This window comes from Hylobates moloch, unplaced genomic scaffold, assembly GCF_009828535.3.
Source record: "Hylobates moloch isolate HMO894 unplaced genomic scaffold, HMol_V3 SCAFFOLD_5, whole genome shotgun sequence".
NCBI lineage: Eukaryota > Metazoa > Chordata > Mammalia > Primates > Hylobatidae > Hylobates > Hylobates moloch.
Window position 1 is genome coordinate 107,241,325 of NW_026652280.1, and position 23,499 is coordinate 107,264,823.

A 23,499-nucleotide genomic window follows, 5' to 3' on the forward strand; every position below is an offset into this window, starting at 1 on the left:
GTACCCACCTTAATATCCATTCTTGCAGAAGTTCTGTTAGGTATAAGCCAAGATCACATGGGATTTTTTTTTTTTTTTTTTTTTTTTACCCTCACATGCCTATGTTTGCTTTCGCTTCCAAAGACCCTTCTGAGTAAGGACTGTCCTCAGACTACTGGAGTCACTTAGTCACAAGCTTGCCTGAGGCTCAGAGCTGGCAATACCTGGGAGTTTATGTCAATCCCACAACACCCAGCAACCCTGCCTGCAAAGTATTTACCCATGATTGACAGGTGCAGGTGTATGAAAGCCCAGCTCCTTGACTTGAGGGGTGCCTTTGTGGTGAATTAGCTTTGGGAAAAGGGAATCCAGAGGCCAACTTTGTAAAACTCCAGATAGATAAATGGAAAGAAATCTTTGCCTTGGAAATCCAATTGAGAAAGATAGTGATTTACTTCAGACTGTGAAAAGAGAGACTAAAATCTTTACTTTCTCATGGGAAAGAAGCCTCTGGTGAAAGAGAAACAAAGAGAATGGTGGGAAATTGGTTGTAACTTTAAACCATTCTGTCATATTATAAAGCCTGGTGAGGTTTTAACTAACACAAGTGCCTGGACTCTACACATAGAGATTCCGATTTAAATGCTTCCAGGTGGGTGGAAGCCACTAGTAGTCTTAAAAAGCTCCCAAGTAATTTTCACATGTGGCTAGAGATGAAAAGGACCATCTATCTACTAGAATCTCAAGTCGCCAGCATAGAAGTGTCCCAAATGTGCAACTACCTCATAGAAAAGGCTTAACACCACCCATTGGTGGAATTTGCCTTCCTCTCTCCATGGTTTTGTTTGCATAGCATGGAAAAAAGAGAAAAAGAGGTAGATGGATAGATTGAACCTATAATTTGCCTATGTAGAGCAGTTTCTCAAACTTTTCTGACCACAAGATGCAGTGAGAAATATACAATTGTTTGTGATCAGTTTTAAAAAAATCTTTTACTGTGTGTAATCCAACCTTCCTAGTATTTAAATAAAGCCTGTAGTAGTAAGCAGTCCACTATATTGATTTCACAACCCGTAAGTTGTTCAGAACTGCAATTAGAAAATTTTTACTTTTGGCCACACTTGGTGGCTTGAGCCTGTAATCCCAGCACTTTGGGAGGATCACTTGAGGTCGGGAGTTTGAGACCAGCCTGACCAACATGGAGGAACCCCATCTCTACTAAAAATACAAAAAAAAAAAAAAAAAAAATTGGCTGGGTGTGGTGCTGCCTGCCTGTAATCACAGCTACTTGGGAGGCTGAGGAAGGAGAATTGCTTGAACCCTGGGGGTGGAGGTTGTGGTGAGCCAAGATTGCACCATTGCACTCCAGCCTGGGCAACAAGAGCGAAACTGTCTCAAAAAAAAAAAAAAAAAAGGAAAAGAAAAAGAAAAAGAAAGAAAAAAAAGAAAAAAAATGTTTTCACTTCTGCTCAGCCTTTTTATCAAGCAAAATGCCAAAAGAACATTTACTGTAAAAGAACATTGACTATAAACATCTTTCTGTGAATCCTTATTTTTGTCCTAGTCACCATGACCCAATAATCTCTAGAGCCTGTTACTGTTCTCCAGATTGAAGCCTTCCCTCTAACTGCTCCTAAATCTGTGATGTAGTGGAAAAGGTTTGAGGCCTCGATTCTCATCCCAGGTTTTTCACCTACAGATCATATGGCCTTAGCCTCTTGACACCATTGTCTCCTTATGGCCAAAGATGGAACTGTACTTGGGTCGTACCTGAGCACCCTGTTGGCTTTGACATTCTAGGGCTCTTCCCTTGGCACCACTCTCTTATTTAAAAGGAATAGGATGTGGACTTAGGAGGGTTATTTCTCTGCAAACTATCCTCTCTTTCTTATGACAAGCTATTTCTGAATGTACACATTTGAGGCTAAGCAAATCCCTTCCTGGGAGGCGTGAAAGACCTTTATTTCTCTCCAGAGGAGTATTATGGAAAGTCAATTGATGCTGAGGAGGTGGTAGAGAACTAGCAAACTCATCTGCAGTGGCTTTGAGCAAGGCTTTTAGAATCATAAGGTGGCTGGGGTCCTGTGTCCTACACCACAGGCCTGCTAGCTCATTTCAGGAGATTTTCTTTTCCATCTATTTTTATCTTCTTCTAGACTGTAGTTCACTACCAGAGATTATCCACTTAGCTGCACTCAGTTTGCACCTGGCCTGTATCACCACTTAGCTCTCACTCCAGCCTCAGCTAGGTATCAGCAAGACCTCACCAAAGATGATTGTTTCATTGTATGTGTGTGTGTGTGTTTGTTTGTTTCAGGTAACAACTAATGTTGGAACTATGAAAAGCTCTTCTCTACTTTTAACAAAGCTTAGTCACAAACAGTTCCCAAGTTGACAAGAAAAACTACAACAACAGAACAATTGAAAGTCCAAATCTGAAAGCTCCATCTCTGAGAAGCAAATTTTACAGCCACTCCAGATTTGTATTCCAAATGGATAGTTTGACTGTAGAAATCACATCCCTTCAGCCTGCAAATGTGATAACTGCCCAAGAGACAGTGATGCCTAGATCCATATATAATCCCTTCCCCCCAAACCTATATATAACGAGTCAACAGCAGCTAGAGGAAAATGGCAAGGACTTGGAATGAAGATTAAGTTAGAATAACACTGCTGTAGACTGTTTATCAGCTCTTCAGCATATGTCCGTTTTCCTTGAAGGATGAGCGTTTAGAAACCTCTGACAATGAAGTTTATTTTACACACATTCTCTTGCCTATAATTTTTTTGTACAACTCACAATTATAAAACTTTCTTGCTCCAGCTAAAAGCAGGAAACTCAGTCACAAATGTGTTCACTACATGTATACCACAGAATGATAGCAACCAGTCTGATTACATCACTTGATTCCAAAATTAAATGTTAGCACTCAGTAGTGAAACTACATGTATCTCCAACTCTGGAAGCCACAGGCAAGATACTCCTGTTTCCTTGCAGGGAACCAGATCTATAAGCAGGGCAGCAGTCTCACACATGTACATTCCTGAGAAATCAAGGAAAACAATGATAGTGATGCAGGGGAGGCAAGCCCCAAAACTGGTTTGTAGCCTGGGAAATTTCCCTGAGAGTGTAGTTTCCTTGGCTTTGCCAAGGAAAGAATTCAAGGATAAGCCGCTGGTGAGAGAAAGTAACTTTTATTGAACTGGTGCTGCTTCTTGCAGAGCAGGGCTAACCCATAGGCAGTGTGCCCAGAGTTGGTGCCTGTGGGCTGCTAGCTAGTTGTATTTAGACCCACTTTTAATTGCATGCAAATTAACAGATAGGTTATTCAGAACTTTCTGGAAAAGGGGCAGGGAGTTTCCAGAACCATATAAAGTAACTTCCAGGCCATTGCCAAGGTGTGTTGCCATGACATTTGTAAACTGGCCATGGTCCCAGTGGTAGTGTCTTTATGCTTATAAGCAGTGAGGGCAACTAGAGGTCATACTCATCATCATCTGCTGGTTTCAGCAGGCTTCTTCACTGCGCCATTTTGACCAGATCCTGCTCTGTTCAATGGGCTTGTGACTGGAAAATAAGTCCTTCTGGTCTCCTACCTCATTTCTCCATCAGAGATTATATACTCCTCCTTAATCTTAAGGGGCTTGCAGAAGGGTGGAGGTTCATCTTCTGTAACTGCTTCCTGCTGATGTTATGGGCATAGACCCTGCCTAGCATTGGAGAAGTAAAATCTCTGGACACCTGTTCTAAAAGGCCGAAAGGCAGGATGTCCTTATTTTCTGGGTCAGAAGAGGGAATGGGTTGAAAGCCTTGTGCTAGCATCATCTTTACATGGAATTATTATAATCTAGAAGACACAAACTTTACAAGGAGGTTAAACAAGCAAGGAGCGAAGATTAGTAATAACAAGATATCTGTTAAAGATCCTAGGAAGGGTAAAAACCAAGTGTCTGCTGGTAGAGATTCCTTTATTGAATTCCATCAGCAGGGCAAAGTGGTAACAGAGAAAACATTATAATTAGGAGTAAGAGAAAAACTTTAATGCTCATCCACAGCATCATGTTATTAATAGTTATCTGTGCATTTGTAAAACAATAGCTTTAAGTCTTCTGGGAGTTTGCAAGTATAGGTCACAGCATCTTCCTCTGACATCTGTGAGGAATCATAATCTTTGAGGGCCGGGGGCGGTGGCTCACGCCTGTAATCCTAATACTTTGGGAGGCGGAGGCGGGCGGATCATGAGATCAGGTGATCGAGACCATCCTGGCTAACATGGTGATACCCCGTCTCTACTAAAAATACACAAAAAAAATTAGCCGGCCGTGGTGGCGGGTGCCTGTAGTCCCAGCTACTCAGGAGGCTGAGGCAGGAGAATGGCGTGAACCTGGGAGGCGGAGCTTGCAGTGAGTTGAGATCGTGCCACTGCACTCCAGCCTGGGGACACAGTGAGACTCCGTCTCAAAAAAAAAAAAAAAAAATCTTTGAGGCTGGGCAGTGGCCTCCTGCGGCGCTCCGTTGACGGGCTATGGCGGGTAGGCGGGAGGCGTAGTGTGGGTCGCGGTCGCGGCCCCGCCGCCGGCCCTGACCGCGGCATCATGAACATAGACGTGGAGTTCCACATCCAGCACAACTACCCCTGGAACAAGTTGCCAGCCAACGTGAGGCAGTCATTAAGTGGAGATGGCTCATCATGGAGGTCTTCATCCTTGTCTTCACAAGTAGGCTGAAGAGGAGGAAACACAGGAAGTATTGGTCTTGCTGTTCAGGGTGGCAGAGGAGGAAGGAAATCCCAGTCGTCTTGGAAATTCACAGAGACAATATGAAAAGCAGGTTGTCCTGTACAGTATCTGCAATCAGTTACGATACAGAAATAACTTAGTTAAACATGTCAAGAAAGATGGACGCAGATACTATGAGGAACCGCTAAAGTACAGCCGAGATCATCTCATGCTGTACCCTTACCATCTATCGGATATTATGGTGAAGGGCTTGAGGATAACACCATTTTCATATTATACTGGGATTATGGAGGATATTATGAACAGTGAGAAAAGTTATGATTCATTGCCCAATTTTACTGCTGCTGACTGTCTAAGGCTTCTTGGCATAGGAAGAAACCAGTATATTGATCTTATGAATCAGTGTAGATCATCAAAAAAATTCTCCAGAAGGAAAACAGCCTGTGATCTTTTACCAATAAAGCCAGTGGAAATTGCCATAGAGGCGTGGTGGGTGGTGCAGGCTGGATATATCACAGAAGATGACATCAAGATGATATGCACTTTGCCTGAGAAATGTGCTATTGATAAGATCTATCGATTCAGGCCCTCAACTCTCTGGATCACTAGATTACAATGTAGTACATAGTTTAGTTTGTATAACAAAGGATTTATTTATCTGGATGTATCAATATCTGATGACAGTCATATAGCAGTTCCACCTCCTGAAGGTTTTGTAATGAATCGCGTGCAAGGTGATTATTTTGAAACTCTAATTTGTTTCAATAGATGAGCACACAAATGTGGCAGAGCTTGCAAATGTCCTTGAGATTGACTTATCCCTGGTTAAGAATGCTGTTTCAATGTATTGCCTATTGGGCTTTGCCCATAAGAAGGGACAAGTAATAAATTTGGTTCAACTTCATTCATCATGGAAGAATGTTCCATCCATAAACAGATTAAAGAGTACCTTAGATCCACAGAAGATGCTCTTGTCATGGGATGGAGGGGAAAGTAGGAGTCCTGTACAAGAAGCTTCATCGGCAACTGACACTGATACAAATAGTCAAGAAGATCCAGCTGACACAGCCAGTGTAAGCAGCCTGAGTCTGTCTACGGGACACACGAAACGCATCGCATTCCTGTTTGACTCCACTCTTACTGTCTTCTTAATGATGGGATATCTTTCACCAGTTCAGGGCACTGGTGAAGGAGAAGCACAGAGATGTTTTGATCATGCACTTACTCTGAGAAACACAATACTGTTTCTGCATCATAACAAAGATCTAGTTGTGCAAACTGCGCAGCCAGACCAACCCAATTGTGGTTTTCCTCTGGATCTCTTATACTGTGAAAGCCTTCTTGGTCTGGACCCTACAACTTGCAGCAGAGTTCTAAACAAAAATTACACGCTGCTTGTTTCCATGGCTCCCCTCACCAATGAAATCCGGCCTGTCAGCAGCTGCACCCCTCAGCATATTGGACCAGCTATCCCAGAAGTCAACTCTATCTGGTTTAAACTGTACATTTATCATATCACTGGACAAGGACCACCATCCCTTTTATTGTCCAAAGGTAGAAGACCTCGAAAACTGCCAGAAATATTTCAGAGTTATGATCAATTGCTAATAACATCTTGGGGTCATGATCCTGGAGTAGTTCCTACCTCAAATGTGCTCACAATGTTGAATGATGCTTTAACACATTCTGCAGTTTTAATTCAGGGGCATGGTCTGCATGGGATAGGAGAAACTGTCCATGTCCCATTTCCATTTGCTGAAACAGAACTACAAGGAGAGTTCACTTGTGCCAATATGGGTGTTCATAAATCATTGCAGATACTAAGGAACAGAGTGGACTTACAGCATCTCTGCGGATATGTCACCATGTTGAATGCTTCCGGCCAACTTGCAAATAGAAAACTCAGTGATGCTTCTGATGAGAGAGGAGAACCTGATTTAGCTTCTGGCTCAGAATACAAAGTCATTTGAAATGGTCATTGAGGAAGCAACTATAGATTCAGCAACAAAGCAAACCTCTGGTGCCACAACAGAAGCAGATTGGGTTCCTCTTGATCTGTGCTTTGTAATTCCACTGTTCAGTTCCGAATTAAACCGGCAAGTTTGTAGGAAAATTGCCCTAAATAACTTATGAAAAAAAATCATTCATAGGGGGCATCTTCTCAAACGCCAGCCCATTTTCTGGCACAAACAAGGACGCAGTTCTCAGTGATACTATCTGTCCAAGATCAAGTGCACTCAAACCATCATTTTCTTGTCTGAGTAGCTTGGGCTACCACTCAACCAATAATACATCATAATGTTCTTAATTTTCTAAACTGACAAGGCTATATAATAAAAGGTACAAAATGTATATAACCACTCATCATAGGTAAGTGGCGGATATTCTTTCAGTAAAGAATTTAAATACTGTAATACTTCAACAGTCAAGCTAGACTTACTTTCTAGGTCTTATATTAACTTTAATTGAGAATTCATAATTACTTCCTATATAAAGATGAGAATTATCTGACTTTGAATTTCTATCACATTAGCATATCCTTTAAGTCATATATGTGAGTTTGAAACCTACATCAATACCATATAAGTTCTAAATGAATTGTAGAATATTGTCCAAAAAATTAAAATATTTACATATCATTATCCCCACCATATGCATTGGAAGGAGGTTATTCATTATGACATATTCTGGTATATTTCCCAGTGAATCTCTATCTCTTGTGAAGTTTCTTCTTATGCAATGCCTGCTCACCAGGGATCTGTGAGGTTCATGATAGAAATACTAATAGCAGTTACTGAAGTCTGAGCTGACTTGTGTGTTGCAGATGCCATGTGTCAGAGTGAAGTATTCTTATACAGTAAAGTACATTTACTTACTTAAGTCCAAGTGTTCCCTAGTTTTCCAAGGTCAAGGAAAAAAATAAGTTATAAAATGGAAATGGAAAAACTCTCTCTGGTGGGCTTTGTGGTTATTGCATCAATATCTATTTCTTAGAAATTTTCCTGCTAGCCAGGTACAGTGGCTCACACCTGTAATCCAGAGCTTTGGGAAGCCAAGGCAGGAGGATCCCTTGAGCCTAGGACTTCCAGACAAGCCTGGGCAACACAGCAAGATATCACCTCTACATAAATTAAAACACAGCCAGTGTGGTGGCACATACCTGTAGTCCCAGCTACCTGGGAGGTTGAGGTGGGATGATCATTTGAGCCCAGGAGGTGGAGGCTACAATGAGGCAAGATTGTACTTGATATGGTTTGGCTGTGTTCCTATCCAAATCTCATCTTGAATTTCCACATGCTGTGAGAGGGACCCTGTGGGAGGTAACTGAATCATGGGGGCAGTTCTTTCTGGTGCTGCTTTTGTGACAGTGAGTAACTCTCAAGAGATCTGATAGTTATTACATGGGGGAGTTTTCCTGCACAAGCCTCTTTGCCTACTGCCATCTACGTAAGACGTGACTTGCTCCTCCTTGCCTTCCGCCATGACTGTGAGGCTTCCCTAACCATGTGAAACTGTAAGTTCAATTAAACCTCTTTCTTTTGTAAATTGCTGAGTCTGAGGTGGTCTTTATCAGTAGTGTGAAAACAGACTACTAAAGTAAATTGGTACCAGTAGAGTGGGGGCTGCTGAAAAGATACCCAAAAATGTGGAAGTGACTTTGAAAGTGGGTAACAGGCAGAGGCTGGAAGGGTTTGGAGGGCTCAGAAAAAGATAGAAAAATGTGGGAAAGTTTGGGACTTCCTAGAGACTTGTTGAATGGCTTTGACCAAAAACCTGATAGCAATATGGACAATAAAGTCCAGGCTAAGGTGGTCTGAGATGGAAATGAGAAACTTGTTGGGGACTAGAGTGAAGGTGACTCTTGTTATGTTTTAGCAAAGAGACTGGCAGCATTTTGCCCCTGCTCTAAAAATCTGTGGAACTTTAAACTTGAGAGAGATGATTTAGGGTATCTGGTGGGAGAATTTCTAAAAAGCAAAGCATTCAAGATGTGACTTGGGTACTGTTAAAGGCATTCAGTTTTATAAGGGAAGCAGAGCGTAAAAGTTCAGAAAATTTGCTGCCTGACAATGTGATAGAAAAGAAAAACCCATTTTCTGAGGAGAAATTCAAGCTGGCTGCAGAAATTTGCATAAGTAACTAGAAGCCAAATGTTAATCCCCAAGATAATGGGGAAAATGTCTCCAGGGCATGTCAAAGGTCTTCATGGCAGCCCCTCCCATCACAGGCCCAGAAGCCTAGGAAAAAATGGTTTCATGGTCCAGGCCCAGGGTCTCCATGCTGTGTGCAGCCTAGGGACTCCATGCCCTGCATCTCAGCCACTCTAGCCCCAACTAAAAGGACCCAAGGTATAGCTCAGGCTGTTGCTTCAGAGGGTGGAAGCTCCAAGCCTTGGCAGCTTCCATCTAGTGTTGAGCCTGCAGGTGCACAGAAGTCAAGAACTGAGGTTTGGAAACCTCTGTCTAGATTTTAGAGGATGTATGGAAATACCTGGATGCCCAGGCAGAAGTATGCTGTAGGGGGCAGGGCCCTCATGGAGAACCTCTGCTAGGGCGGTGCAGAAGGGAAATGTGGGGTCAGAGCCCCCACACAGAGTCCTTACTGGGGCACCACCTAGTGGAGTTGTGAGAAGTGGGCCACTGTCCTCCAGACCTCAGAATGGTAGATCCACTGACAGCTTGCACCATGTGCCTGGAAAAGCTGCAGACACTAAACACCAGCCTGTGAAAGCAGCCAGGAGTGGGGCTACACCCTGCAAAGTCACAGGGATGGAGCTGCCCAAGACCATGGGAACCCACCTCTTGCATCAGTGTAACCTGGATGTGAGACATGGCGTCAAAGGAGATCATTTTGGAGCTTTAAGATTTAACTGTCCTGCTGGATTTTGGACTTGTAGTGGGCCTGTAGCCCCTTTGTTTTGGCCAATGTCTCGCATTTGGAATGACTGTATTTATTCAACATCTGTACCCGCAATGCATCTAGGAAGTAACTAACTTGCTTTTGATTTTACAGGCTCACAGGTGGAAGGGACTTTCCATGTCATGGATGAGACTTTGGACTGGACTTTCGAGTTAATGCTGAAATGAGTTAAGACTTTGGGGGACTGTTGGGAAGATATGATTGGTTCTGAAATGTGAGGACATGAGATTTGGGAGGGGCCCAGGACAGAATGGTTTGGCTGTGTCCCTACCCAAATCTCATCTTGAATTTCCATGTGTTGTGAGAGGGACCCAGTGGGAAGTAATTGAATCATGGGGAAGGTCTTTCCTATGCTGTTCTTGTGACAGTAAGTCTCAAGAGGGGAGTTTTGCTGCACAAGCTCTCTTTGCCTGCTGCCATCCATGTAAGACGTGACTTGCTCCTCCTTGCCTTCTGCCATGATTATGAGGTTTCCCCAACCACATGGAACTGTAAGTCCAATCAAACCTCTTTCTTTTGTAAATTGTCCAGTCATGGGTATGTCTTTATTAGCAGCGTGAAAACAGACTAAGACAGTACTCCAGCTTGGGCTACAGAAAGAGACCCTATCTCTAAAAAAATAAAATAAAAAATGTTCCTGCTATTCAATACTATATTGTATCTTCCTCAGGATAGTTCATTTGGGAATCGCTAAGTTTACCCCTGACTCTAGGGATGAGACATGGAATTTACACCTAAAATAATCAGCTTCTGAAAGGATGTCCCCTCTCTGGATATGGAAAGGGAAGAACTGCAGGAGTTGTATACAGTTGCCTTGCAATCCCATGGGAAACAATGCTAGCTCACAGGAAGGCAAAAGCTGACTGTTGAAGAGAAGCTAAGTCCTTGAAGACATTGTTAGGCCCCAAACCAATCAACCCAGAAACCCATTTACCACTGAATCTAGAGTTAAATAAGCAAGAAAATCTCCTTTTATTTAATCCAGTCTGAGTTGGGTATTCTGTCATTAGCAAATGAAGGCATCCTGACATGTGGGAATGTCAACACACACAAGCTCTTGTGCAGTTTTCCACACATGGGGACAGTGCCCTGGCATTCCAGAAATCCTGGCTTACTTACCACCACTCTCTAATCAACTGCAAATAATATTTTAAAACTAACTGCAAAGAGAATGATCAGGAATATCATAAAATCTGCATTTCTTAAAAAAAAAAAAAGGAGCTTACAGTGAGGTAGTCTCAAGCAACTGTTTTCTAAGTGGGACGGCTGAAGCAAGAGACCTTAAATCACTTGACTGTCTTCACAAAACAGAACTAAAGCAGAACCAGAAGTCCCCTGATAGCCTTTCAGGCACACCACCTACAAATACACCGTAATCCCTCATACCCTACACGCCACTTCAGGGAAAGCGACATGAGGCAGGAATACAAATATATACCATCTGTGACACTTCCTAAGCTCCTGGCTTCAGAGTAGCCATCCTGATAGTTATTTTTTAAAGTCCACAGTATAAATATGCAAGTTAAGTGAGTTATGGAAATCATTCCAGATACTGGTTCACCAGTAACATCAGTTTAGCCCTAGATATTGTCATAAGTTCTCTGATAGGCTCATGTGATTTAAGCTGGTGCTCTGTCAAGACTAGACTTAGCCATTTTATACTTTTTATGACATTATGTATGTTGAAGAGAATGTATGAATATATTTCATATATATGAATATATATAAAACCTTCATTATCACATTATTCTCAATCCAGCATTTTTTCAGCCCCTGATTTTCATGTTAGTTCAGCATTCTTACATCTTTACAGATTTTCATCTAAGACTACATTTCTATTGTTTTATATAATCAGCCCCCCTAAGATCAACATATCCACATTTTTTGGCAAAGACAAAGCCTACTGATTTCAGGACCATTATTTTCCTTTTTCAAAAGCACAGACCCAAACTGAGAAATAAATCAAGAGAAATTCTCCTCTTTTCTATGCTAATTTGGAAGTAGAGTCTTTATTTCTTTTTCAAACCCAAAGAGAATCAGACATATGATATGAATTTATCTACTTTCGCTTGCTCAGACTGAAAGGAAAAATTAATATTTTCAGGCTGTTAGTCAAAACTGTTCATTCAAATATTATTTAATAAAATCCAAGAACCAGCTAAAAAGTCACTTAAGCTAAGAAACCTTCACCAGCCTCATGGGAAATTGTGTACAGTTTTCTACTAGAATAGCCTATAAATGCTTACTGAAAATGTCTAAGTTCATATCTTGGTAACTAACATTTTAATTCAATCTGCAGAATAATATATGCTTCTTTAGTGCTAAGATATGAATATTAGAGGCTTTCTTTCTTAAAATTTGTACTTAGTTATATTTTCACAAATAACTATATAATATTAAAATTCTGCATGCGGCATAAAACATATTTTAATGGAGAAGGTAATGTGTAGGGAGTTTATTTCTGTTTGCTATTAGAACTTGTGTTTATTCTTGGTTAAAAAAACTGCACTGATTACAATATAGAAAAAAACAAAAGTATGTTGTATATCTCTTACAGTAGAAGATAAAGAGTTCTAAATTTAGAAAGGAAAAATATACACAGTGAAAATATGTGTCAGTGAGATGTTAATCAAAGATCAACTATTGCTGAGACCAGCAATATTAAATTCCTGCACAATTACTCATATTATAATAAGAATTTTAAAAAGAAAATATGAACACATAACACAATGAGGGCAGAAGTCACTCTCATCCTTCATCTTTGTATTCCCAATTCAGGAAGCTGGAATAGTGTCTTCATTATAATTACTATTCAACGAACATTTGTAAAATGAATGAATAAGGAATGAATGATGAGAAAAATGATAAACATCTCCCTCTGTCTCCTGGGAGTTAACTGCACTACTTTCTTTTAAATTTAATTAATCCTCAATGTCCTTGTAAAATAGCCAAAGGGAAAATGTATTTACATTACTTTGAATATTGATGGAATCTACAAAAAGGGTTAAACAACTTCCTAAAAGTAAATAAAACGTTCACAATCCAGCTAGGATAAAAGGATTTAAATCATTTCCTAGGTAGAGGGCTTTCAATTAGAGCCCCTGCTGCATTAACCATGGGAACTCAACTCACTCTCTTCATGATGGAGCCCTGAGTGTTGCTGCTAATCTGTATTCTACCATTCTAATGCTTTCAAGGTTCCTTTTCAGCCCTTCCTCCTCCTAATCCACAACTACTGAGACCAACGTATTTTTTGGGTCAGTCCTAATTTCAAGCATTCTATCCTGCCCTCCCCAAATGAACTCACACTTATTAGACCATATGTTCCTATATTAGTTCAGGAAGGGGGAAAAAAACGTTAATCACACTTGTATATAAGAGATCATAGAAAAGCAGTTTACTAACCTGTGAAAATACCATTCATTCTCTGTTCACCTCTGGTCCACAGCTAAGCAATCAGTACGATATAAATGTACCCTATCTTCACTATTCAGTATTCATAAGGATACTACTTATGAATTGGAAATCTGACACAACATTTACATGACCTAATTTTGAAAATTTAAAATAGTGTAAGGCCCCTGGGCTTAATTTTACAGGGGAAAGATTAAAGGGACACAAGCATGCATATATTCTCTCTCTGTGCTGTGGGACACTGGTAATATTTTTTTGACTTAAAATATTTGATACTTAAAATGCCAAACTTCTGCATTTCTGCAGTAACAAGGTAGCTATCATATTGAATACCATTTCTTTCTCTCCAATAAGTAGAGTTAATATTAACACATGAACTGAAAATATTAAGTGATTATAAAAAAGTCCAAATAAATTCATTAAAATTTAGCTTGGCAAAATGTTAGTTTCATGTTCTTGGTAGAAGTCCTTTTTAATTTATATTCAAATGAAATGAACAATTTACAAGCAAAGGAAATGGCATCAAATATTTGACACCCTGCCTCCCAAGGTGTATTGATTCACGCTTTTTGCTCAGATCTAGGTTTCTCCGCTCAGGAAAAGTGGAGAATGTACCCATACTTGGGAAAACAAGTTTCCAATGGCACAGCTTTGATCAAACAGCAAAATTCTATCCATCTATGTATTGCCATCTGCCAGTATGACAAATGGTCCCATGTGCAATATTCACACGGCATTGTAGCCAAACCTGTAAGTCAAAGGATAGGAAATAATAGTAACTATACATTAAGCACAGAAGAAAACGAAACAAACAAAAAGGTTTTAAACCAACCAAAAATATATCTTAATTTGGATGTTCTATACGTTCTTACATTCTCTCAGGTCTTTTGTGTCATTATGAACACAATTCTAACAAGCTTGATTATTTTATTTCCATTCACATATTACAAGCAACAAGCTGAAGAAGTAGAACGGGGTGTAGGGAGACAGGACAAAGTAGAGATTAGGGCTTGAAGTGCCCCTGACCAGTCGACAGCAACCACATGGAATAATGACTCATGTGCATTAATGATCACACTAAATGATATTTGCTTTTTTACCTAGTCCTTCAACTCATAGCTTAAAGAACTTCAGGTTGGAAGACACCCTGTTCTGATTCTTGAGTCTCCTCTACAACTTCAGAGAGGACTTTCATTTTATTTTGGATCAAATGCTCCACAACTAGTTGAAAATGGAATTAAATTTTATATGAAGTTCCTAGGTGATTTAAAGCTGTAAGAAGAATAATAATGAATCATAAGAAAACTTGCTGCTACAGATATCAAAAAGGAATGTTACCATCCCTCATGCTAATCCTTTTCATTTTAAATAAACAGGATCTAAAAAAAAATAATGCTTAGAAGTCCTAACCACATCAAGAATGCCTCAGATCAGTGACCCAAGGAACTTTTCCGAATGGATGAAAAAGACCCAAAGTTGAATTCACCTAATTTTAGGGCCAAAAAACAAAACAAGACCAACAAATCTTCAGATACTGGGAGAACAAATCTCAATTGCTCAATTGTATCTCATGAAAACAATTTTTCAAAATAAAACAAGAGATATTTAAGATTCATTAAGTTCTTATCATTTCAAATTTTAAGAAAAATATTTTCTAATGGAATTACATATATTTGTGTGAGTCTTCTAGTTATATCCATGGTAATAAATACTCTTTTTAGTTGTAAATAAAACCCATTTGTGCTACATTATTAGGGAAAATATCTACATAAATTAGTTTTTAAGATAACTAAAATCTATCTTTTGAATTCATAAGCATAAAATTTTAACCACTTGCAAAATTTCTAACACACTTAAGGTAGTCAGATGCCTTGTCAAGTAGGGTAACAAAAGTGATTTTCACCTGTTTGTTTTAGTAACAGTGCATCGATTTTATGAAAATCAGGCATGCCCTCGGGTCCTAACAAAGTATACAAAGCTGAATGGATCTATGCCAAATATGCCAGATTTTACTTTCTGAGTCTGATTTTATACTTCTGTCCTCTTTCTTACCACATGGCTTCCAGTATCACTTACAGACTAACCCTTAAAAAGGAGAAGGCTAAGTTACTAATATTTGGAAGGCTTATGAAAGTGAAGCATAGTTATGAGACAGCAATGTTTTTATTTATGGAATGTGTACAAACCATACACTTAAGCAAGCTTTGGGGAATGAGAGTTGGGGGGACTCAACTCTTTCATTTGCTAATGAGATTTTAACGGTGTTAATAGTTACTCTAGAAAAATTGGAGATTTGTGTGCATATATTTTATGTTGTAAACAGACACACACCCAGAGACACTCAGAGAGACAGATAGACAGTAAACAGAGGAGCACTAACCACAAACGGTTTACAAATGACCTCTGTGCTCATTCACCCATCTGTTCTCCACCTTGCCTTTTATAGCAACTATAGCAACAGCCATGAGAGTCATTGTGGAAAGAAATAAAATAAAATAAAAAAATCCTGGAAGCTTGTAAAGAACGTGTGCAAAGGGCAGGAAGTTGTGAAAAAAAAAAACGAATAAAGGGCACCGATCTAGAGTATTGAAGAACGCAGAGTGGACAGCCTAGCAATGAGTATCTGGTACCCCAGTATCCTCTCCTACAGAATCTGTACAGCTTTCCATTTATGACAGTTTAAACTTAATTTAAATTATCAAACAGACACTTTCCTCAAACACATAAATCATGAGGCAGTTCATTCAGGCTGTATGTATAAAGTTGTTTCAGCCACCTTTTTCTAACGGCTTCTTTATATCTTTTACATGGAGACAATGAGAGATTTGCTTAGGACAGTTTGACTGTAATTTAGAAGCAAGAAATGGGAAGTATTTGTATCTTCTTTGCCTAACTCACATTAGTTACTCAAGTAAGCGTTTCTTCCATTATTGCATTTTCCTGATTACAAGTTTTATGTTTTCTCTAAAACACATATCAAAAGAAACTTCCTAAGCACTATGCAAGGGGAAGCCATGACATTTATCTGCCACTGTCAGCAAAAACATGAACTTAGCCCTCAACAGAGTATTTCACTTCATTCTAGTGTAACCTCTGTGTCACCTGCATTGGAGTCACCACTTACCTGTTGGGTAAAACCAGGATGCACCACTGAAATAAACAGGGGTCAGACAATACAAGAAAAGCCAGTAGAAATTGCCAAATATATCAGAATACACACAGGCTAAGGATATGGCCCAAGAGGAAGGCTCTAGAGCTCACCCTGAAACAGGATTTTTGACTTCACAGAGAAATTATTTAGTTTTCAATAACACAATTCAACTAAAGAAAGGGAAATACAAGGCTAAACAAATAAGAAATGAAGACAAAAACCCAACCTTTCAAATCTAAAGAAAATAATCTGTTTTAAAGACACAGGTGAAGATCAGGAACCCAAAACAGGAGAAAAGAAAAGCAATTAACACTGGCATCTGATAATAACGAAAAGTATGGAGTCTGGAGAATCGCTAGACTCTAAAAATTATAAAGGTTTAGACTTGGACTTTGTACACTGAAGAAAAGAAAAACTGCATGCATTTATATTGATCAATGTACACTATTGCTGCTTTTTAACTTTTGTGTATATGTAGGGTAGATTTTTTTTTAAGTGAAGGCAAGTTTATTAAGAAAGTAAAGAAATAAAAAGGTGGCTTCTCCATAGGCAGAAAACTAGTGTACTTTTTTTTATTAGAAATTGTTATTCAATAATAGTACATGTTACAAATAAATACCATTTTAAACTAAAAAATTGTAGACTTTCAAATCAGTTAGGGTGGTCACCCTACAAAAGGGCATTTTTTTTCCCCTCAGTCTCCTTGTTCATGTTACTCACAACAAGAATTGGGGCTAATGCTATGAATAATAATAACAAACACTGCCTTCTGTCAGGCCCTGTGCTGAACACCGTCTGCATATGTATAGGAAAGGGTTAACTCAGCAGGCCTTGTTTGCTTAGACTCTGTACATTTCCAAGAAAGGTCTGCCTTTAGGACTGGTCCTTGGCCAGTTCCTGGAGAATGAGCTCACAGCTTTTAGAAAATTCTACCTGGTAAGAGTAGTTTTGCACGTCTCAGGTCTTGGGCCACAAAATATCAGTTTAATCAGATGGTTTATGTTAACAAGTGTGATTTATGGCAAACATAGATCTCTAATCTCCATTTCTCTCTCATATATCTATATTTATCTATCCATATATATGTACCTATATATATCAAATACGAAGATATGTTTATAACAATTGTATATACATAGAAAGATAGTATGAAGAGAGACATAGATATTATTTTCTTCATTTTAGAATGTTATCTTGGTATGTTTAAAAGGAAAAGCTTAAGATGTGTTGCAATTATAGTATGAGTTTCAGGTATGTACATGTTATGTGTGTGTGTGAGAGACACACACAAACACATTTCAAACATGTTTTATGTTTAAGCTCAATATTCAAACACAGAAATATAACACCAATTCTTAATATGTTTTATGTAAGTAGTGCAGCAGCATTATTAAATATTGTATTTCTATGGTGACTGAAAATTAGTAAGCAGAGAATTTTTGTAATGGTTCTTAATAATTTTTGTAATAGTAAAAAATTACTTTTTGTTTAGTATAGTTTTATAATCTATATATGAACAAAGTTGATATTTCTATTCATATAAAAATGTGATTTACTCTCATGTACTTATCTACATGCTAAAACCATAAGTTGTCAATTTTAGTTCTGTGCCAAGGCACTTTTACTGAATAAAAATAATCAGCTAATTTTATACTTTCCTGATTCAAATGTATATGCCTGTGTAATGTACAGGGTTTTTTTTTTTAATTTCTATAAATCAGAATATTCAGATGTTGAAAAAGTCTTTGCCTTCAGATTTAAAAGATACCTTTGAAATGTAGCATATCCCAAAATGCAACCCAGAGGCTGGCAATGTCAACGTTTTTCTGTTTTAAAAAATCTCTTATGAAAACTATTGCCATACTAAATTTTTTACTTGCTGATGACTTACAGCTGGAAAGGAATCTGTACATATAAGACATCAAATATTGAGGATACTGGAAATTTTAAATTAATGGCACAGAAAGTCAACAAAGGAAGTTCATATGAAATCAAACTAGTAATATGATTACAAAAAAAATAAGTTTAAAATTTTTCTTGGCCCCAGTCTCATCATTTCTGAGTCAAATACAATTCTCGCTGAAATCACCTAACTGAAACTGAAATCACCATTCTAGGCTGGTTTTCCCATAAAGATGGATTGCTCCAAAAAGAAGAATCAAGAAAGAATTTGGCTCACAGTGAATTATTCAAACTTTGTCTCAGTTAACTAAAAATAAAATCTGATTGTTAACTACAGAAATCATTTCAAATTCTGTGGTGATAATAAAGTAATGACCGCTTTTCAGCTGGAGGACTAACTTTCTTTCTTTCTTTTTTTTTTTTTTTCCTGCATATCTAGCTGTGGGGCATTTTAATGAGAAATGATGACGGCATTAGCTTGTATCCATGGAGCAGATTTTAGCATTCAGCTTAGGTCTCCCAGTCAATATCTACGAGTCTCTTCTCCATAATCCCAACACTTTGGGAGGCCAAGGCGGGCGGATCACCTGAGGCCAATATGGTGAATTCCCGTCTCGACTAAAAATACAAAAAAATTAGCTGGCCGTGGTGGTGTGTGCCTGTAATCCCAGTTACTTGAGAGACTGAGACGGGAGAATCGCTTGAACCCGGGGGACAGAGGTTGCAATGAGCCAAGATCACGCCACTGCACTCCAGCCTGGGCAACAAGAGCGAAAACTCCATCTCAAAAATAAAATAAACAATAAAACAATGATGAAACACAAATAACTACAGCACTTCAGAGTTAGTTGACAAATCCACCTTTTCAATCTACATTTCAAAATGTTCAGAAAGAAACCATCCTAGGGGAAGTCAACCAGCAGCAACCTCTCTGCTAATTTTTGTACACAGAAACTTGACCTGACTGCACAAAGGTTTCAATAGATGTCTCCCTCTAAAATTAATATTGAATGATTTGTCATCTTCCATTTAATACCAAGAGGGTATCAGCCACAAACTGAAATATCACTCATATGCAAATAAATAATATTCAAGACTTTTATCATTGTGGTTATTAATCTTGTAATGGATGGACATAAATCTATTTACATTCTCATCCTATCCTCAAATTTCACTATCCGCTCCTCTCATTCTTACTTTGTTCTACTCATATTCTCACTCTATCCTCCTATGCATAAAATATTATGTATTCTAATGAACAGAGATACCATTCATGGGCAAGGAAAAAATACAATGAACTGCTCTTTATGATAAAAACCATGATCTCGGCACAGACGTTATCAATCAATAAACTTTACACAGCTTTACACTAAACTAGTACAAACTGCTGATGAGTGGGTGGGAGGTGGTCACTAAGCAAACAGAAGCATGTAGGTGTTAGGAAGCATGAGAAACATATATCAGTGGATAGGGAAGGCAGCTCTCAAAGGCCAAGAATGTAAGTTTTAGGTCTATATGGAAAAGGCTGTGGTCATATTTGAAGGCTTCTGAACAGCTGAATGATTAATTTCATGCTTAAAGAGTTCAGGTGTAAATAAACTGGATGGATAAGAAACTCAAAATCAAGAATTTTTAAGACACTGGGTTAAGGTGATTGATCTAAGTCAAAGCCAACAGGGCATGGGCTAAATGTTGACATGGGATGGGATGAAGAAGCCAACAATGTTTCAGAGTAGAGGTTGCCAGAGCTTCAGGAACCAGAAGAGGAAGACTTGAGGTGAAATCTGAAACTGTAATCCCCATACCTGGCTCAAAAGATGTGATATTGACTAGCAAAAGGCTGGAGAGAGAAGCTTCTTTTAAAGAGGTAATAAGGGATTGTTTTGATGTGATGGGTTGAGGTGAAAATGACAAATATTCAGGTGGAAGTGTCCAGCATTCAAGTAGGATAACTTGGAACAGAAAGCCCAAATTATGTCATAGTGAAATGAGGATAATAAGTCTTATTAATAAAAACATGTCTTACTAGTCTTTCCTGGGGAACATGAAAGATGGAATTTCAGAAATTTAGAGAATGAAAAAGGAAAGATTACAAGGCAATAAGTTGATTAAAATAGACTAAAATAAACTAATCAGTGGCAGCTATCTTAAAGCAAGATATATCTTCTACAGCATAATCTACCCAAATGCAAATCTGGGCAGAGAAATACAAAATATTTTTAGGATTGATAAAATCTCAGCTATATGTCTTTTTAAAAATGCTGTAGAGAGAAATTTAGATGGATTGGCCAAATATTTGCATAAGGATTCCACAGCCAATGTACATAATTTTCCAACTATTACGGTTAGCACTGGGCTCAGGCACTACCTTTGCCAACCAGTAGATTTTCAGTATTGCCCCGGCAGACATCCCATCAGCAATCTCTCCCCATTCCCAAACATTCCCAACTATTCTAGTCATGCCAATTCAACCAATGTCCCTTAAGCCTTACATAAACATTGACTTACACTGAAATGTATCCTGTGGCTCTTACTAACTGTAACTTACTTAAATCACCCAAGCCTCTGTTTTTCCTGCTATAAAACGTAAAATAGCTGACAAAATACCTATTTATGTTTTTTGGAAACACGGGATAAAGCAAGGCAAGCAAAAAGAACAGCAGAGAAAATGCTTAATAAATATCACTAGTAGGATCACCTTAATCCATGAAGAAAATGGAGTTTAATTTTTTAATACAAAAAAACTCAATAAAGTTATACTTATGTTAAATTGGTGGTTATTTTAGGTCAGTGGTTTTAAAACTCAACAATGAAACTGTTTTCAAAAAGAGTTGTTATACAGAACAGAAAAAAGCAGCTGCAATTTAAAAAAAGATATGAAGACCCAGATTCTCACTAACTCATTCAGCTCCCTTCATACTCCCTCCCCACAGCTACCCCAGCTCTTGAGGCAGGTTCCCAGGGCTCCAAGGAACACACTTTTAAAAAATCAGTATTTTGAAGATACAATAAGTGATGTAACATAAAAGTATGGTGAGAAAGCCCCATTGCCAAGAGAAACATGTTAATTTTTTATTTAAAAAATCATCATTCTTTTCATCGTGACATCTTGAAGAACGCTGAATGGCTTCAAAACAACTGTATATGTCAAGATTTCTGGAGTGGGCACGTTTGATCTTCTTTCATAATGAAAATTGACAAACCTTTTTAAGTGGATAGTATTGCTTCTTCACCCTCCCCCTCCTCACCCCTGCACACACATACATTTCTCCTTTCTGGGGAACTCAAAGAAAACAAAGGCCCTTTAGCAATCAAGTACATTGTCTCTCTTGATGGCATCCCATGAGTTATGGAATTACATACTGCGGGCTCAGGTGGATTAGGGCCCCTAGAAAGTTTGCTTGATCAAGAGTGCTGTTGATTTTTTCAACTGAATTAATTACTCTTGGAGTCCAAACTCTCCAGTGTGCCACAGTCCTCATCACTACCTAGTATCTTAAATATTGCATTATCTGTCCCCTAAAGGTATTTGAACATGTGACCCAGAGAAGAGGACTTATAACTTGACTAGGCAACTTCTGTCACACTGGATTCATATGAAATTCCACTGCAAGTGACATCACCAGATTGGGGACCCTGAAGGGTTTGAGTATCTTCTCCACATCTGGTCATTTAGGCTAAGAAATTCCTTCTTGTCTGCCAGGTCTTTCAGCATTCATTTTGTTAAGTCATTCAACACCTACTTACCGAGAAGGAATACTGGGCTAGACAGTGTGCTAGGGGCTGGGGAAACCGCAATGCATAGGAGAGAATCCCCATCTCCAAGAGGATCACAGTCAAACAGACATAAATGGGCGATTACAACACACTGTAACAACATGGTTTTAGAAACACCTAGTGGAATCATACAGACGAAGATGCCAGGAAAGGCTTCTCAGAGAATCTGGCTTAGCAAATATCTCAACAAAGAGGGCTAAGCAGGGATGAGCCGAAGGAGAGGATGGAAAGTAGGTTGTGGGTGAGTTTTCCAGGCAGCATGTGCAAAGGCCCAGGAGAAAGAGGAAGGAGCCTGTGCTTTGAGGAATATTCGATTACTATTATCAATGTCACACTTGCTATTCATCTAGACAGAAGCTCCTGAAACAAAAAGGATACACTTCAAAAGATGCCAATATATCCATGACCACACAAAAGGGTGTCTAGTCATATAATGAAGGGTGTACATATGCAGGCAACTCACATCCTGCCAAATATTAAATTTCTAATTTTATTATAATTTCTAATAAAACATTAGATTTATTATTATACAGTCATACTCCTTGACTGGGAAACTCTCAACTTAATAAACATTCTTTAGTCTCACATCTTTTCTAAAGGAAAGAAATTAATGTTATATTCTTGAGTGAAAAAAAAGTGAGGTCTCAAAAGAGTATAATACAATTTGGGGATGCATATATATTTTATATGTATATAGACCCATAAAAATCTAAAAGAATAAATTTTAATATGTTAACAGAAGACAGAAGTCATGTATTTTTTACTTTCTTCTTTTTGGTATATTTCTTTTTCTACTTTTTTTTTTTTACAAAAAAATTCTTATTTGTGTACTTTTGAAACCTCACAGTAATATTTTCACAATACATTCCCGGCTGAAAGTTCACACTTGGAATTCCAGAGCAGTCCATGGCCAGGCCCACCGGGCTCCCCTTGCTCTCTCCTTGGCTTTGGTAACCACTGGCCCCAGGGACTCAGCCTGCTTTCCTATCCATCCCTTCAGTAGCTGTCACCATGCAGGTTACCCCTTCTGTTTCTTCTACCACTAACTCCATGTCTGACTGCAAGTGAAAGGAACAGAAGCCCAAATCTTTGGGTTTTAAGGAGTTTATTGCTAATCAGTAAAACAGAAAGAGACAGGAGATAAGCATGACAAAGTACAGGGAAGAAATGACTTTTGCCCAAACTTCCAAATTGTGTACAATTGAAGCCTCTGCTTTATAGTTCTTAGCACACCTCTCAAATAAGAAGGCAGTACTGGGAAGGCTCTGAACCTGTGGCAGAACCACTGATAGCTGTGGAGCTATTCTAAGGAGTCTGGGAATCAGGGGTATTATCAAGATCATTGTTAGAATAAATTAATCTTACTGTATATATAGCAGAAGTTTTCAAGCATATGTAAATGCTACTAATAACCAAATAATTACACCTTGTTTTTCTTTAAACTGTAACTCTTAAGTATGTCTCTACATAATTTTTTGATGGTAAAGTGTCTGCATGCTCAAAAAGCTTGAAAACGCTAATGGAGAAGAAGGAGGTCTCGGGAGTGTGACGGAACAGGTTTACATGGCAGCTTCATCATTTAATTGGTGAAAGTGACTATGTGTCTTAAACTCTCT

At 38.7% G+C, this 23,499-nt stretch overlaps 3 protein-coding genes across 3 annotated transcripts in view; all 3 read left to right on the plus strand.

Annotated features, from left to right (window-relative positions):
* LOC116468019 (putative neuroblastoma breakpoint family member 7) overlaps positions 1-23,499 on the plus strand; it is a 901,770-nt gene that overhangs the window by 196,337 nt on the left and 681,934 nt on the right. The gene's annotated exons all lie outside the window — the stretch shown is intronic.
* LOC116468002 (protein FAM91A1-like) lies at positions 4,576-7,914 on the plus strand. The gene is given in 6 exon segments (XM_032151618.3): positions 4,576-4,646; positions 4,774-5,293; positions 5,295-5,345; positions 5,348-5,472; positions 5,474-6,673; positions 6,675-7,914. Coding segments are annotated over 6 exon segments (2,145 nt in total). The 3' UTR covers positions 6,853-7,914.
* The window catches only part of LOC131380658 (neuroblastoma breakpoint family member 15-like), a 59,055-nt gene continuing 55,108 nt past the window's right edge, over positions 19,553-23,499 (plus strand). The window contains exons 1-2 of the mRNA XM_058439734.1: positions 19,553-19,604; positions 20,702-20,794. Of these exons, the coding sequence (XP_058295717.1) occupies positions 19,553-19,604; positions 20,702-20,794 (145 nt within the window). The remainder of the gene's footprint in view (positions 19,605-20,701; positions 20,795-23,499) is intronic.